The sequence below is a fragment of the Paramormyrops kingsleyae genome, chromosome 22 (genome assembly GCF_048594095.1).
Source record: "Paramormyrops kingsleyae isolate MSU_618 chromosome 22, PKINGS_0.4, whole genome shotgun sequence".
NCBI lineage: Eukaryota > Metazoa > Chordata > Actinopteri > Osteoglossiformes > Mormyridae > Paramormyrops > Paramormyrops kingsleyae.
Genome location: NC_132818.1, coordinates 18,147,342 through 18,164,316, shown reverse-complemented (window position 1 = coordinate 18,164,316; position 16,975 = coordinate 18,147,342). Strand labels below are relative to the sequence as shown.

Below are 16,975 nucleotides of genomic sequence, written 5' to 3'. Positions count from 1 at the left end.
CATTGGAACAGAAACCAGTTGCAGATAATGAACTGAATTATTTAGACGACGAAACATAAAAAGTTAAAATCAGTGTTTTGCATGGGCATGGAAGACCAGATTTTTTTTTTTTTTTTTTTTAAGATTACAACCAAGCCAAAGCTTGCGTAAACCTTAATTGCTTAAACAAGGAACAATCATCAATATTCCCATCATTGTGCTTTGCGGATGACTGAAAGTGAAAATTTCTCAAAAGGGGGGAACCAGACAATTCAAATATGAATATGGACTATTAAAACAAAACCTACAATATTGGTTTTACGTTGTACTTCAAAATGTCCTGGTACATCAAAAGATTAAGCTTATAGCAGGTAAAGGAATAGCAGCTATATAAGTAGATTGAACCCTGAAAAAATATTTTATTTTAGGATAAACATGCCCCAATATTTTTCAAAAAGTTCCTTTCAGTTACAGAATCTTATTTTCTCAGGTCACCATTGTTTTGCCGCCACAATCAAAAATTACCAAAACCATCAGAAACTGACAGAACCAAAATAAAACCCATTAACAGAATCACATTTAAAATCCTTTATGGTAATCCTAACATTCTGCAATTTGAACACAAGTTTTGACAGACAGGCTAGAACTGAAATTCTAGAAGAGCAGACAAATTTCCCATATAAAAAAAAAAAAAACCAGAACAAACTTAAAAACAGTGGCGGTCTTCTGGAAAACAGCAGATAATTCAGATTAGATAAATGCGTCAATAGTTACTTAATCTCTTTATATTAAATCATATTGGAAATTCAACTTCAATTATTTTGGTGCTTCATGACCTAGAGAATTCTTACCACTTACCCAACTCCTCCACTACCTCAGAGACAGGCTACTTGCATACAAAAATAAAAAAATAATAAAAATACACACATCAGTAAAAAAAAAAATGTTTCTGTAGCCATGCCTTGGGTAGTACAAGATCCTGATAAGTAACGCTGTACTATGTTTCTCTTCCCCTTGGAGAGCTTTTAAAGATGGACAAGAGGACATTATAACAATCAACAGCATTTAAACTGCTATACACACAGTGTAGGAAGAAATACACACACTAGAAGTGTAACAGGTGACAGATGAGCCAGACATCACCCCAAGTGGTTACATGTTACTGAAGGACAGAATGCAACATTCTCATCTATCCCCTGCTGGTCAACTCAGTCAGAGTTAAAATCGGTGTTGGAGTCAGATTCGGAGTCTGAGCCCGAGTCTGAAGACTCAGAACTGGACACACTACTGCCCCCAGACTCATTCTCCTTGTTCTTTGTATCCTTGTCTGTGTCCTCATCCTGAAAATTAGACCAGAGTTGCTTTGATTATTCTTTTTGATGACGCATCTGTGACCCTGTACCGGGGAAACGGCAGTAATATGGATGGATGAATGGATGTAGGATTCTACAACAGTGTATTTGACCGTAGTCTTTTTGCAGCAATACTTTCGTTGATCATGAACATTTAATAATCTAAGTTTTCATAAGCAGACGTTAAACCATCTAAGGGTGCTTTTCCACCACACCAAGTATGGTACTTTCGCTTTTCCATTGACTACCAGTCGAGTACCAGTACCAAAAGTTCCAGTATTGAAAGTGCCAAACCAGATGGGGTACTTCTTTGGTACTTCAGTACTTTTGGGGTGGAACTTGAAAACACTTTCTTTGTTGTTTGGTTATGCAAATAGCCTGCCACAAACAAAATACAAAACGCTGTCTTGAAAAGTCGCAAACTCAGAAAATGATAAAAACTTTAAAAAAATAAATAAATGCAATTGGGTCGTAAGAACAGATACAACAAAAATATCCACATGACGACAAGAAATTAAAAAAGTATTTTGTTGAATATACTAATACAGCATGTGCATAGCGTGCTGTTATAGTGGTCTGATTTTGTTATTAAAATCACATCACTAATATTTATGGCAAGGATGAAAATGATGATTGTCTGAGAGCTGAGTCGTATATTGCGCTCATGCAAAAGCAGCAGAGGGACTTTAAGCTGATTTTTAAACATATAAGAATCTATAAAAGGAATCATATACTCAAAAAAAAGCACCCAGAAGTAATGGTCCGAGTTGGATGCGATTTGATACTTGTGCAGATCAGCGATGGGTATGTCAATGATTCGATTTGCAAGGAGTTGGCACGTCTAGTCACCGGACACAGAGGACGCCTCGTAGATGCATTAGACAGCATTACCAGCACTTGACAGAGTTCGATAGGGGTCACATTGTGGGTTTGCATGAGGCCAGGTGGTCAAACCGTGTACTTTCCCGGCATGTGGGGCATGCGGATGTCAGTCACCCGATGTTGGCGGGGCGGCACCTACACACATCGTGAAGGTTCCGGTTGCCGGTACCGGGTATTACGCAAGTGGAAAACCAACACCTAGGAGGTACCATACTTCAGTATTTCTCCAAGTACCAAAAGTTTGGTACCTGGTGCGGTGGAAAAAATGCCCTTAGCATACAGTTGACTGAACCTAAGAGGTAAGAACCATTCCCCTTCAAATTCAATAGGTGGCCTAGTCATTTGATGACGGTTGAGGATGAATACACAGGGAGATGTTTGGGATTTGATTTAGAACCAGAGGAGCTCTCACCTTCTCTTCCACATTTTGATCGGTATCATCCTCATCATCCTCCTCTTCTTCCTCCTCCTCCTCCTCCTCATCATTTTCTTTGTTCGAAGACTCTTCCCCCGACGAGACCTCTTCTTCCTCATCCTCATCTTCATCTTCATCAATACCTCTGTCTTCGGAATCCTGTGGAAAGATGTGAAGAGAGATGTGGTTCCATTCCTTACCTACTCATGAGTCGGAGAGCAGAGAAGCCCCCCCCCCCATCAGGCACCGCCTTCCTAAGACTTACCGATTTCTCCGCAGATGTTGGCGGCATTTTGGCTTTCGAGCCGCCAGGTTTGTTCGTTCTTTTACGCTTCTAATAAAATAAAAGTTTAACCTGTGAACTCACTCCACAAAACGAAAGAAGCAGGACACCATGTTCCAGAGAGCAACGCTTTCCACACTTACCGTGGAACGATATTCATCGTAGGCAGTCCGTTCCTGTGGTGACAGACTCTGTGGAAAAGGGAAGAGTCTGTGACATGGGCTATGCAGGGGTGACAAACTCATATGGACAAGATCGTTAGCACTGTCCCCGGTCAGACCCTGTCCTGGAAGCAGTGCTGATGTGCAACAGGAGGCTACAGAATCGAAACTCTAATCTACAAGCACAGCTGGATAGTTCAGGTCGCACCCCTTTCCAGCCCCTTTATATTACTAGAGTTCAGGGAAATCCACTGCTAAGACAAGTTTTTAAAAGTACAATGAATGCATGCCATTTGCAAAATCGAGTAATCGTGTTAAACAACCATGATCTCAATATTGACCAAAATAATTGTGATTATGACTTTTGCCATAATCGAGAAGCCCTAACAGACAGTTAAGACAAGAAAAAAAGAAAGCAACCAAAAAAACTCCCAAGTAGGGGGGGAGGGGACAACCTTTAGGGGTCCAAGGTCAACCTGCAGCCCAACTCCCCTGGGCATGCTTACATTACCGAACAAGCAAACCAATAGATGAAAAGATGGGCCTGCTTTAATAAAAACAACGTGCAAAACTGTGGTCATGGTCAAAGCCAAAGTCTGACTGGATAAAAATGAACTATTAGTGGCGTGACAGATTCAGCACAAACCGGTTGCTCAGAGTACGACATGTCAGCTGTGACCAAGATGACCAATGAGATGGACGACAGACAGCGGGAGGAACTGAGCATGCTCCATGGTCGACAGGCTCCCGAGGAACTTAAGAGCCAGCAGTACCTGGAGCCACAGGTCCAGCTGGTCCTTGTACTGCTCCAGCATCGTCGCTGCCAGCACCCTGTAGGACTCTCTGTCCCTTTCGGACAAGCTCTTCCACCGAGCCCCGACCTCCCCCATGCGCGCCTTTAAGGGAAGGTGGGTCAGCTCCTTGCTTGCGAGCACCTCCTGAGAGAAGATGTGGTAACCACTCCTGGAGGACACAAGGGCAGAGGTTCAGGAGGAGCGCCGCTCTCCAGGAGACAGGACCTGCACACCTCACCCCAAAAGCAGATACGTACCCTGGTGGTTTCTTGGGCTCCCCCACGAACTTTGGCTGCTTCCCCAAACCGACGGGCACGTTCAAGGGCTGCATCTCGCCGAGCTCCCGCTGACAAGGCAAGAAGTGGAAGAGACTCTAATCACGAGCAGAAAGTTCTCCGCCTGTTGCCAGTATCGCTGGCCTTCTCAACATCACATTGCTAAGAAAAGGCTAACAAAGGCAGCCGCAGTACGTTGTATCGCTTCCGATCTTCCATAGCCTTCTTGATCCACACCATCTTCTGCTTCTTGTCCATCGAGATCCAGACTGAATTCATAGCATCCTCGGCCTTCGCCCGGTTGTTCTGTTCGGAGAGAGGATGTGCATCGTCACACAGAGAGAAGGGGCAACCAGTGCAGGTTACATGACAAAGAACACCCCTGTCCATCGATTCCCTGCTTGGTTTATGCGCTCAAAAGGCTACAGTGCAAGTTACAAAATTTCCATACACTGAAGCTTGCCAAGTAGCTCTCCATGACAGAAAGCTGCCAGAAGTCTTGGGCCCTCTTGGGTGGGACGGGCAGGCCACGGTCAACCTTGGCCACCTTCTCCAGCTCGGCCTTCAGAGTCACCTCCAGACGTTCATATTTCTCCTACAGGCCAGGGCACAGGATCCCAAATACGTTAGTTGCCCGAGCCTAGATTCCAGGAGTCCTCATTTCTATGCATTCATATCCCATCATGGACCCTTCAAGAGTACAACTGCTGGGCATCTCAAAGAAACGGAAAGGATTTTAAAATCTTATGCAACATGTAGCATGACAAACAAACAAAGCCACTTTTTTTTTTTTTTTTTTTTTTTTTTGGAGAAATCAGGGTCATACAGTCCCTGGATCAATTTGTGGGTTGTTACCCTTAATCAACTTATCAATCATGGGATGTGTGTCATTTGGTGTGGATGCAACTGATGCATCTTTGATATCTGGGGGCAACAACATCCGGGAATTTTTACAGTCCTCTGTACTTCTGTTCTTGAATACTGGTAACTGGTCTTCGCCAAAGGAAGATGCCGTAAAACAGGTACACATGAACACAAGTACAGCCAAGTATGCATATTGAGAAACACCCCAGGGATTTGAACCAGTGACCTTCTGATCACAACCACATCATCCTAATGCAATGAGCCACATGGCGCCCATCTAGGGTACAAATGAGGAGCAGAAAGACTGGCCTGCAGGTGGCAGGGCTGCGTCCGCATGGCACCAAAGTGCCATACTGTACCTTCTTCTTGTCGGGGAGCTCATTCCACATCTTGGCTAACGTACACGTCAGGTCGCTGTCGGACAGCTCTGGCCTCTGCCTCTGCAGCTTGGGCCTCTTCTCCTCCGAGAAGATGAAAAGGGCCGAGATAGGCTTCCTGGGTGTCTAGATAAGAGGGTGAGGGACAGGTGAACACAGTATTCATCTGGGCAAGTTTCACTGCCTGTCAGGCAATAATCAAGCACTGATGTACAATGGTTCGTCTTACGATATTTTGATTTTACGATAGAGGAACAGAAACACGCATTCAATAAGCCACACGCTTTGATCTGTCCTGGGGCTAACAGTACGCTGTATGATATTTTCTCCTGATGCCGGGTGACGGCAACATCTACGGTTCCAGTCTCTTTAGCGATGCTAAGCGCAAAAATCTCATGTAGTGTTTAACTAACGACATAATGCACAATTTTTTTTCTGTTTTCAACCAAATAATGTACTTCTTTCAATTACTGGTATTTACAGTAATTATTTAAACTAATTATACCATTCATGTCTGACACACGATATTTTCCACTTATGATGGGTTTATCGGAATGCAACTCCATCGTAAGTCGAGGAGAATCTGTAATGGGGTTCTCTCTTGTGAGCTTTAATAGGCTGTTCCGACACACATCCTAAGGTCGCTAGTCCCAGCCTCCCACCCTAGTTTCAGGAGGACTGGTCTTCTGCACTTACAGAGGAATGACGGTCATTGGAGTTAGGTCTTTGCTTGGGTGACAGGCTCTGGAGAAACAGGGAGAATTGCAGATGAAAGTCAAAGTCCGTCGGCATGCTCTCACTAAATGCACGTTAAGGAGAGCGGAGAGCGGAGAGCTGACATTTCACACCATCAGTGGCCTAAAATGCAAGGGTGCCAGAATAGACCAACAGATGCGAGTTTCCACTGAAAAAGTGGAGGATTGCTTGGGAGTGCCAGTAGGGGGCACTCAAGCCCTCTCACCATGGCCTTGGACGTCTCCTTGGAAGCGGGGCTGCTGCTGTTACTCTTCCTCAAGTCCCCCAGTGCCTCCAACTCTCCTTGGACCCGCTGCTGCTGATCCTTTGGGAGGCTCTGAGAGGAACGAGGACGAGAGCAGATCCAGGGAACGGCAGACACCAAGGTGTAATTGACTATTAAGAATCACAATAAAAATATTACATCACAATGCTCTCTTTATTCTCATGTCCTTAGAGAGTAATTCGGGGCCATGAGGGGGAAAAAAAAATAAGGAATGGGTCTCAAATTTGATTGGATGGGAGGGATACAATCGCACAGACAATCAGAACTCACACAGAGGAAGCGATCCATTTCAACTTCATATTCCTTCTTTTTCTAAAAAGGGAAAGAAAAAAAAAAGATTAATGCTAGATAACTGAATTAGTAAAGGCAGCTAGAATTCAAAATTCCAGAATTTCAGGTCATTCAAGATAAAAATATTGATTTTGTATGTTATATTTCATTACATTTTATTATGCTGGGTAAGTAACCTTTCCAACATTAAAGAACCCAGCTCAGCTTTGCACGAGAGCCTGGTGACGCATCCATGTGCACGTCAGACCTTTTACGACGTTCACACGCTCACCAGCTCGCAGAGTTTCTGGTAGCTGTCCCGGTCACTCCGGTCCAACCTCTTCCACTGCTGCCTGCACATCGTCAAGCGTTTGGGATGCGGCATGTCCTTCATGCTAGATACAGCCTCCGAGCAGTACAAGGCGTAGCCGTTTCTGGGGAGCGTGTGGAAGATTCATTGTCCGTGGTCACAAACATGGACCATTGCAGCTCATGGGATTTTAAAAACTTACACAAAAATGTTTGTGTAATGGCAGAACGAAAAATGATTGGGTCACAGAGGTAACACTGGGCAACAAATTTTTAAACTTACTTTTTGTTAACCATATCAAAATAAGAAATTCTTACAGTATTGTTTGTGCAGAGTTCATTATCTAATCAGAATTTACCCATCACAGAAGGATTTTGAGTAACACACATTTAAACTTTACATGTATATTTACAGTATATGTGCATGATGGAAGTGACTCATGTAAAAAGGTAGAAGTGTAAGATTTTCTGCTGTATTTGGCCTCAGGAATATCCCTCTTAAGGGTCCAACAGAAGTCAGCTGGGATTCCACTTGCCTTGACACCATTTTTCCCCATATCAGAGAGAGCAGGATTGTGTCACAACATGTCCAAACATGTTATAGCCTGCAAACTCTGTAAAATAGACTTATAGCGCTTTCTCAAAAAGGTTTCTCAAAAACCTTATGTGATGTGAATATAAGTTATTTCTGTGATCAGCATCACAAAATCTGGCACGCCAAAAACGTGTACGTAAAACCCCCACGATTGACACAGAGCGGAGGTCGGCTGGCAGGCTAAGGTGTTCCGATCTGTGGCCCACACTTTTCCATCCCATAAGGGGACAATCAGCCGCCTGTGCTACCATGGAGAGCGGCGGAGTAACTCACACTGGAGGTTTCTCGGGCCGGCCGTCAGATTTGTCCTTCAGGTGCCTCTCAGCCTTGGTTAGAGTGGTCTTCTTGATGTCCCTATCGGAGAGGTTGAGCTCCGGATGCTGCTGGATGAACTCGCGCATGGTTTCCTGGACAACGGGCGCAAGTTGAAGTTTGGTTGATCTCCACAAGGACTAAGACAAAAAATAATAAATAAAATGCATCACTAAAGTGTCTCACCTCGTATATTCTGTGCTGCTCCAGGGACTTGTTGATCCACTTCAGCCTCTTTTTGTCCGACAGCTGTGTCCACTGCTTCAGCAACCTGTCCCTGATGTCCTTAGCGTTTGCCTGGACAGAATGAAATTCACGCTATTCCAATGCGTACGTCTCAGAATGCATACATGCCACAACAAATTGTAGTATGTACTTGCCAATATGACATGTTGAAAATAAGTGGAAGTAACAGGCAATGTTTCATCACACCTTCATAATGCATTCATTATGCAGTCATAGAATATTCAGTGCACCTTCTGCATTGATAGAACATTCATAAGCAACATGTACAGTACCAGTCAAGAGTTCATACACGCCAAGCTGCTTACAAGGGACAGTGATAGTGTCACATCTAGGGTGACCCCTGATCCATGCCAGGGAGGGACACTATGAGCTACTTCAGGATTTACAAACTTTAAAACAAACGCTCCTGTGCTTGGCTAAATAGTTCAATTCTTCAAGTGATTGGACCGGTTCGTTTCCTTGATTGAAAGACGCATCCAGCTGTTTCACATCAACATTAGTGACACGTGCATGATTACAGGAAACCGACCAATCAGCACACAGCAAGAACTCAGTGCTAAAGTGAAATCCAGGTCTTGTTAATTGAAATGGTACTTTGCTTAGCCTATCCTAGCCCATAGTGTCCTCCCTGACATGAATTAGGTGGTAATTCTATCGTAGCTCATGAGCTGGCCACCTGACCTAAAAACAGTAGAAATGGTTTTGGAGAAGTTTAACCAGAGAGGAGTCGTCAGCATTTTTGCGGGACCTCCTTCAGCTGGGAAGGCATCCCAGGAGGCCACCTCATGAAAGTGGCCTAGAGGAGACAGCAGGGTCAGCCAGTCCCTGGAGCCACTGGAGCTAAGGGCCTTGCTCAAAGGCCCAATGGTGGCATCACTCTGCTGACCATGGGATTTGAACTGGCAACCTTCCGATTCCAAACCCACAGAGCTATGACCCCCACAACTTTTTTTTTTTTTTTTTGGTTTACTTTCTTGGCCGGTGTGCATAATCCCATATATGGTTATTTTATAGTTAATTTTTATACAATATAAAACTTTACTGTTATGTAAAGAATACTACAAATTAACCTTTCAATGGTTAGGTGTGTCCAAATTTGACTGGTACTGTAAGTATACCTTAGCTTTAATATACATATCATGATGTTTGTTATTTATACATTAAATCTGTTAAGGTATGCCATGATGGTAAGGTATACTTACATGCTGCTTATAAATGTTCTATGAATGCATTATGAAGGTGCATATGAACATTCTATGAATGCATTATGAAGGTGCACTGAATGTTCTACAAATAAATTATAAAAGCATTATGAAGGTATAGTTAATACAAAGTGCTACTGCAATGATGTTCTGCAAATATTCATGCTCCAGACAGATTAATATCACTTTGTATAACACCTACGGCAACACTTTTATAAAAAGGAAACCATAGTAACAATCACTCACGTCTGGCTGGGTCTTGAGGATGGACTTCTTCTTGTGGTTGTACCAAAGCTGCTGAGGCGTCTTGGGTTTCTCGGGAATGTTGTTCTTTACGTTTACATCTGGGTGTTCCTCCCTTAGCAATCAGAACAGATTAATAACACACAGGATGAAAACTTCTGCAGTAGAACGTGACCAGCCATCTGCAATTCATTGACGTTCCCTCACGTCAAAGAATATCGTATGACACCTCACCGGAATTTCAACACTTTTTGTTCAAAGGCTTCTTTATCTCTTTGAAACTCCTGCACATATTTCGCCTGTAAGATAAAGGATATTCATGCAGACAAAAACATTGAGCTTTCATGCATTTATTACTGACCGGCATGCTAATGCTTTATTGCTAAGCTCAGCTACTATTAGATTCAACAGTTCAGAAAAGTTTGGCCGCAGATGCTCTCCACACTATCATGGTTCTATCACTTGTGACAATCTTTCTAACAACCTTCACTATATGAAGACCATCCCTAAAAAGTTCTCTTCCTCTGGATCCCTTCACTGCTGACCTTCTTGCGCTCTGGAAGCTCCCTGTACTTCCTGGAGAGGACCTTGGTGAGGTCCATGTTACTCAGTTCAGGGTGCAGCTTGGCGTATTTTGCCCTTTTCTCCATGAAGAACCTCAAATAAGCCGTCAGGGGCTTTTTCGGGAAATCTGGGTGTCTCTGAGGGAGAAAAAAATAAAATACAAAAAGTATATTCTGGATTATTGGGAGAGTAATCTTGGTAAAACAGCACTAGGTTTTAAATCGACCCTCCTATACTACCTGAGCCCTTCTGCTTCTCTGGGGGTTTTTGATGAAGTCTTCAGCGCCAACAATCATCTCAGACAAAGTGCGATATTTGCGTACCTGAATCACATGAGAGTTCAGAGTCACATCTCACAGCAATCAAACAAAAGGGGCATTTCTTATACAGTTTGAAGCATCCACCATAAAACAAAGTCAGTTAAAACGTCTTGCAAAAAGTCATCATTATTGACAAGCAAGCAAAATATTTAGAGATCTGGTGTAACAGAATGTAGACCAGGGGTGTCAAACTCCAGTCCTGTTCCACCACAAATGATTCAGCTCAAGAGCTGTGTGGTAATTAGCACAAGGAGGTGCAAGGAGTTGAATCAGGTGTGTTAAATGAGGGGAAACCCAAAAATGCATAGGGCTCCGGCCCCCCAGGACTGGCGTTTGACACCCCTGATGTAGACCATTAAACAGACTTCTGAATGTTTATACACTTTCAGGATACTTGATAGCCGATTCCACACACCTCAACTACATTTGCTCACCTCTCGTGACACCGCCTGCCATTTCTGCTTGCAGGTCTCTCCTGAATAAGGCCCAAACGCCACCTTATCCCAGTCCAGGCGTGACTCCATCGTCTTGAACCTGCTAAGGTCATTCTGCGGGAGCTTCTCCTTCATGCAGTCGAGCAGCTTTAACAGGTCCTCCTTGGGCCAAGCTGCTGCACCAAGCGCACGGGGTCAGGGGCAGCCAAAGAACCGGACAAGCACTTATCTTTAGAGTCAGACCCTGTGCTCAGCATCAGACTTAACCAACAGACCAACTTCTACATTCCTAGCCTTCAAACTAACATCAATATATATGAACTACCTTTGCAGACGATTCACTAAGAATCAGTATTAGTCCCCCCAAAAATATACATTAATATTTTCTATTTCCCAAGCACCACTGTGCGTGAAATTAGTTTCGATATTCTCTTCATTTCATCATATATATTATATATATATGAATATATTAATTTTTATAATTATATGATTTTTATTATGCTAGTTCACGTTTGAATCCATAAATATATGGGTAAGATTAAAACATATATGAAGGCCATTTGGATAATAAACTTACTTTGATCTACAGTAGTTTCCATGTCTCCATACAGTCCTTGAAGCCTATTTCTGCAAAAAGTAAACATGCTGAACAAGGAGTAGAGAGAGACCAACTCATCAACAATAAGGGAAAAAGTATTTGATTTAACATATTCTTTCTCGGCAGTTATGGTCCTAACTAAATAAAGTTTGTTGTGTTCAATGAAGGAATGGCAAGAACAGACCCCTCAAGCAAGTAAATCTGTTCAAATAATAAAGAAAAGGCATCCTTAACAGAAGAAGCAGCGCATGACCAGTTTGGATTTCCCACAGGTCATGCCTCTGACTGGATTCACAGACTTGTCAATAAATGTTCACAGTTGACGGTTTTATACCACGCCAAGTTTGACCACGATAGGAGTAAGTAGTGAATCCTGGACAGAGCCACTCCTAGGATACTTACCGTCAGTGCCGTCCTGAAGCCAACGTCGAAGCGTTATGGTTAGGTGGTAATGTCGCGTCTCTGAAAGCCGAATCGCCAAAAGTCAGAAGAAAAAAGAAAAAAAAAAACAGATTTACCTACGAATACTATCCATAGAAGAACAACTTGTACCTATTAAGAAGATCAGATGACAACAATGTGAGCCTCTTTGCTAGGCCGTAAGAGCGACTCATGAAAGTAAATGCCTCACCGTAGAACTTCGCCGGTGCCTCGTAGTCGGCTGCAAGCGGCCCAAGTCAGCTACAAATTCGGAGCAAACCAACGAGACACGGCTAGCAGCTTATCAGGGGCGAAACGTGGCGCATTACGGCGCCCTGTATGAACGAATCTGGAAAGAAAGGCAGATCCCAGCACGGCGAAGTAAAACGGACCGATTATCGGTGGCTCACCAAGGACTCCCGGCAGAGATGTAGGGGTGACAGGAAACAAAACTTAATAAGTGCGTTTAATTGAAAAGACTGGGCGAAATCGAAAGTGCGCCGACCACGTGTGCGTCTCCAGGCACATCAGCAGAGCCGCCGAGCCCGCGACCAGGCCGATGAGCGCACCGCCCCTCGATCCGTCACGCTAGGCATCATCAAGCATGCTTTACAGCTGGGCTGGGGGCTGTCATCACCTATAGAGGGCCACGGTGCTTGCATGCTTTTGCGAAACTGATTGACGACACGTGGAGTGAGGCTCCCACCCCTCCTCCCTGATAGCAGCCCCACGAAAGTGCACCCAGTACGTCGGGGTTTCCCAGCCCTGGCTAAAGTGCTAACCGTTTTGCGTTGGTTAGCGGATTTGCGGAAGGGGCTGGTGAAATATATGTAACCTTTCATTTCAAATACTAGACATCTGTCTACGTATCGAGAAATGAACAATTAGCTCCGCAATCGGTTCTCTTCCTTTCCACTTAGTTTGTACCTTTAGCATTACTGCTAATGAAAGGTCCACAAAATCGGGCTCCAGTCAGCGATCTCATTGATGTAAACACATCGGGCATGATATAGCTTTTCTTTGGCCACGTTTCGCAACACATCCCTGTTTCCATACTTGAAATTTACAAAGCCCTAAGTCATTTTGTACCATGGACGGGTTTTATCTTCCTGATTTAAATCCTGTAGTACCGTGGCTGGGATAGCGGGTTCGGATCTGCCCCCCCCCCCCCCCAGTTCTTCCCGTGTTCGTGAGCCGGCTCCCCTTAACACCCCCTCATCCTCCCCCAATTCAGACACGCAGTGTACACTGAACTGTGTTTCAGGCTGGTGCCTTGCGGCATCCCTGTTCGAGGTGTAGTCTCCCCGAATTAAATCGGTATATAACACATCTTGAAACTGCAAGCGCTGACAACGACTATAGGGTTACTTTTATGGTTAATTATTAATAAATGCACGAAAGCTCAGGACACAGGTTAGGAGGACGCCTGCACAGAACCCTGGATACCGGGAAATTTCAGGACTGCTAGTTCACCTAATTGCATAGGCGGGTGAACAAGGGAGCTCCGCGCATGAAGAAAGGGACTATAAATACACAAGCTTCGAACCTACTACTTCGAAAGTACTGTGGGTATGAGGCTACGGCGCTGCCCACAGAGCCACCGCAAGACTGAGCGGAGAGCAACCAGTGATGCACCGATGTGGCGGGTACCGATAACCGGCTAAGCAGGGGTCGGCAACCTGCGGCTCGCGAGCCGCACGCGGCTATTTTACCACGTGGCTGCGGCTCTTCTCAGAACAATAGACGAATTCATATTTTCATGTCATAACATATTATGATGGTACTTTCGTAAAGATAAGTAATTTGTTTATGGGTTATTATTATTTTTCGTTTAGATATATTTCTTTAAGTATTCTTCTGTTACGTCTTAACTGCATAATTTACATCTTCTCTCAAAGTTATTCGCTAAAACGAGATTACCTCTCTGGTTAAATGATATGCGTTCTTAAAGCTTCCGTACCGTTGGCTGGTGTCACATACTCACTCCATTCTGACATACTGTAACAGCTGCAAAGGGCTGTACATAGTCAGGACCATAAATATGTGGACAGAGACAAAGTTTTTCAGTTTTTAAGTTCTGTACATTACCACAATACATGTTAAAAGAAACAAGTCAGATGCAGTTGAAGTGCAGACTTTCAGCTTTAATTCAGTGGGTAGAACAAAACATTGCATAATAATGTGGGGAACTAAAGTAATTTTTCTACACAATCCCCTCCTTTCCGGGGCTCATAAGTAATTGGACAAATGAATATAACTGCAAATAAAATGTTCAATTCTAATACTTAGTTGAAAACCCTTTGCAGATAATGACTGCCTGAAGTCTTGAACTCATGGACATGACCAGACGCTGGGTTTCCTCCTTTTAATGCTCTGCCAGGCCTTTACTGCAGCAGCTTTCAGTTGCTGTTTGTTTGAGGGTCTTTCTGTCTGTAGTTTAGTCTTTAGCAAGTGAAATGCATGCTCAATGGGGTTGAGATCAGGTGACTGACTTGGGCGTTCGAGAATATTCCACTTCTTTGCTTTAATAAAGTCCTGGGTTGCTTTTGCTGTGTGTTTTGGGTCATTGTCCATCTGTATTATAAAACGCTGCCCAATGAATTTGCCTGCATTTGGCTGGATCTGAGCAGACATGATGTCTCTGAACACCTCAGCATTCATTCGGCTGCTTCCATCCTGTGTCACATCATCAAGAAACACTAAAGACGCAGTGCCACTGGCAGCCACTGGCAGCCATGCACACCCAAGCCATCACACTGCCTCCACCATGTTTTACAGATGATGCGGTTTTCTTTGGATCGTAAGCTGTTCCAGCCCTTCTCCATACTTTTTTCTTTCCATCATTCTCATACAGGTTGATCTTGGTTTCATCTGTCCAAAGAATGCTGTTCCAGAACTGTGCTAGCTTTTTTAGATGTTTTTTTTTGCAAAGTCCAATCTAGCCTTTCTATTCTTAAGGCTTAGGAGTGGCTTGCTGTATTTGCTTTCATGCAGTCTTCCCTTTATGGTAGACTTGGATATTGGATATAAAATGATATCTATTTTCTTTGAAAAAGTAGATGATTTCTAGAGAGAGCATCTCTGAAGAGGTTTCAAGTAAGCTATAGCTTAAAGTTACTTATGTAATTTATCCAAATGACTTAATGATTTGTGTCACAGTAGTTTAGATTTTACAATCCATTTTCCTGCTCTGAATGTGTATTATACATGTGTACTATATTATACACCTGTACTGTATTATACACCTGTACTGCATTATACACCTGTACTGTATTATACACCTGTACTGCATTATACACCTGTACTATATTATACACCTGTACTGTATTATACACCTGTACTGTATTATACACCTGTACTGCATTATACACCTGTACTGCATTATACACCTGTACTGTATTATACATCTGTACTATATTATACACCTGTACTGTATTATACACCTGTTCTGTATTATACACCTGTACTGTATTGTACACCTGTACTGTATTATACACCTGCACTGCATTATACACCTGTACTGTATTATACACCTGTACTGCATTGTACACCTGTACTGCATTATACACCTGTACTGCATTGTACACCTGTACTGTATTATACACCTGTACTGTATTATACACCTGTACTGCATTATACACCTGTACTGTATTATACATCTGTACTGTATTATACACCTGTACTGTATTATACACCTGTACTGTATTATACACCTGTACTGCATTATACACCTGTACTGTATTATACATCTGTACTATATTATACACCTGTTCTGTATTATACACCTGTACTGTATTATACACCTGTACTGTATTGTACACCTGTACTGTATTATACACCTGCACTGCATTATACACCTGTACTGTATTATACACCTGTACTGCATTGTACACCTGTACTGCATTATACACCTGTACTGCATTGTACACCTGTACTGCATTATACACCTGTACTGCATTATACACCTGTACTGCATTATACACCTGTACTGTATTATACACCTGTACTGCATTGTACACCTGTACTGCATTATACACCTGTACTGCATTATACACCTGTACTGCATTGTACACCTGTACTGCATTGTACACCTGTACTGCATTATACACCTGTACTGCATTATACACCTGTACTGCATTGTACACCTGTACTGCATTGTACATCTGTCTCAAGGTGGGGGATGTGAAACCCTATGAGTGTCACCACTGAAATAAACAAAGTACCTTTATTTTTCTGTTCTATGCTGAAATTGATAAATATTAAATCAGTGATTAATTTTAAAGGCATGTAAATAGTCTATGACCAAAAATAAAGATTTTTAACAAGATATTTTTGGAGCAGTATTCATTTTAATCAGAGTTCTATCAAGCAAGACCATTTCATATCTAGCGTGACAATCATTACTGGTTTTATGTGCCTTACATCAGTTTTAAATTATTTTACAATGCATTTGCTAACTTTCTATTTGCATATCACTACAGTGGGACAACAGTCATATTACATATCACACAAATTATATCTAAACAGAACAGCTATCAGTGATTTCTACAGACACAATTTCTGCTAAAAAATATTTTCCATCCAGACCAAAGAGCAATTCCTTGAACAGTAATATGAGTGGCGGCAGGCAAAACTCGAGAAACAAAGTAAATCATGGACATCTACAGCTCATTTACAGTTTTAAGGATGCGGAGAATGATCAGGGGACCTGTTCCTGATGAATTAAGGGCTGCAGTTGCAGACCATGTCATCAATCATGGTCTTACAATGACTGAGGCTGGTCACAGAGTGCGGCCAAATATGTTGGGAGGACGACAGTGTCCTCAATAATACAGACATTTCATTGGGAGCACACGTGTGTGTAATCCAATGAGGTAATGTTCACTGCATATACACTGCTGCTATAGTGTATAATTTGTATACTAGTAAAGCAAAGTACAGTATAGCTAGGAATGTTGCTTGAATTTACATTTACTCATCTAGCTGATGCTGTACTGCAGGGGTCCCCAACCACCGGGTCGCGGATCGGTACCGGGCCGTTTAGCATTTTGTAGCGGGC

The 16,975-nt window shown here is 42.9% G+C and overlaps 1 protein-coding gene across 3 annotated transcripts; it reads right to left on the bottom strand.

Moving 5' to 3' along the window:
* Positions 1-374: 374 nt before the first annotated feature.
* On the bottom strand, positions 375-12,722 carry ubtf (upstream binding transcription factor). 3 transcript variants are annotated; one of them, XM_023829231.2, is made up of 24 exons: positions 12,327-12,722; positions 12,128-12,177; positions 11,899-11,958; positions 11,476-11,525; positions 10,899-11,074; positions 10,384-10,467; positions 10,126-10,281; positions 9,815-9,879; positions 9,584-9,695; positions 8,076-8,186; positions 7,851-7,984; positions 6,966-7,107; positions 6,674-6,715; positions 6,344-6,454; positions 6,079-6,126; positions 5,365-5,508; positions 4,593-4,736; positions 4,337-4,447; positions 4,124-4,212; positions 3,846-4,035; positions 3,055-3,102; positions 2,894-2,962; positions 2,626-2,787; positions 375-1,319 (listed from the first exon to the last, which is right to left on the bottom strand). In XM_023829231.2, exons 4-24 carry the CDS (start codon positions 11,495-11,497, stop codon positions 1,188-1,190), a joined length of 2,292 nt encoding a protein of 763 aa, XP_023684999.2. In that variant the 5' UTR covers positions 11,498-11,525; positions 11,899-11,958; positions 12,128-12,177; positions 12,327-12,722; the 3' UTR covers positions 375-1,187. The 3 variants fall into 3 exon arrangements, with proteins under 3 accessions (XP_023684999.2, XP_023684997.2, XP_023685000.2); XM_023829229.2 differs by having other exon boundaries at positions 12,128-12,722; XM_023829232.2 differs by having other exon boundaries at positions 10,899-11,071; positions 12,128-12,719.
* Between the last annotated feature and the right edge of the window lie 4,253 nt (positions 12,723-16,975).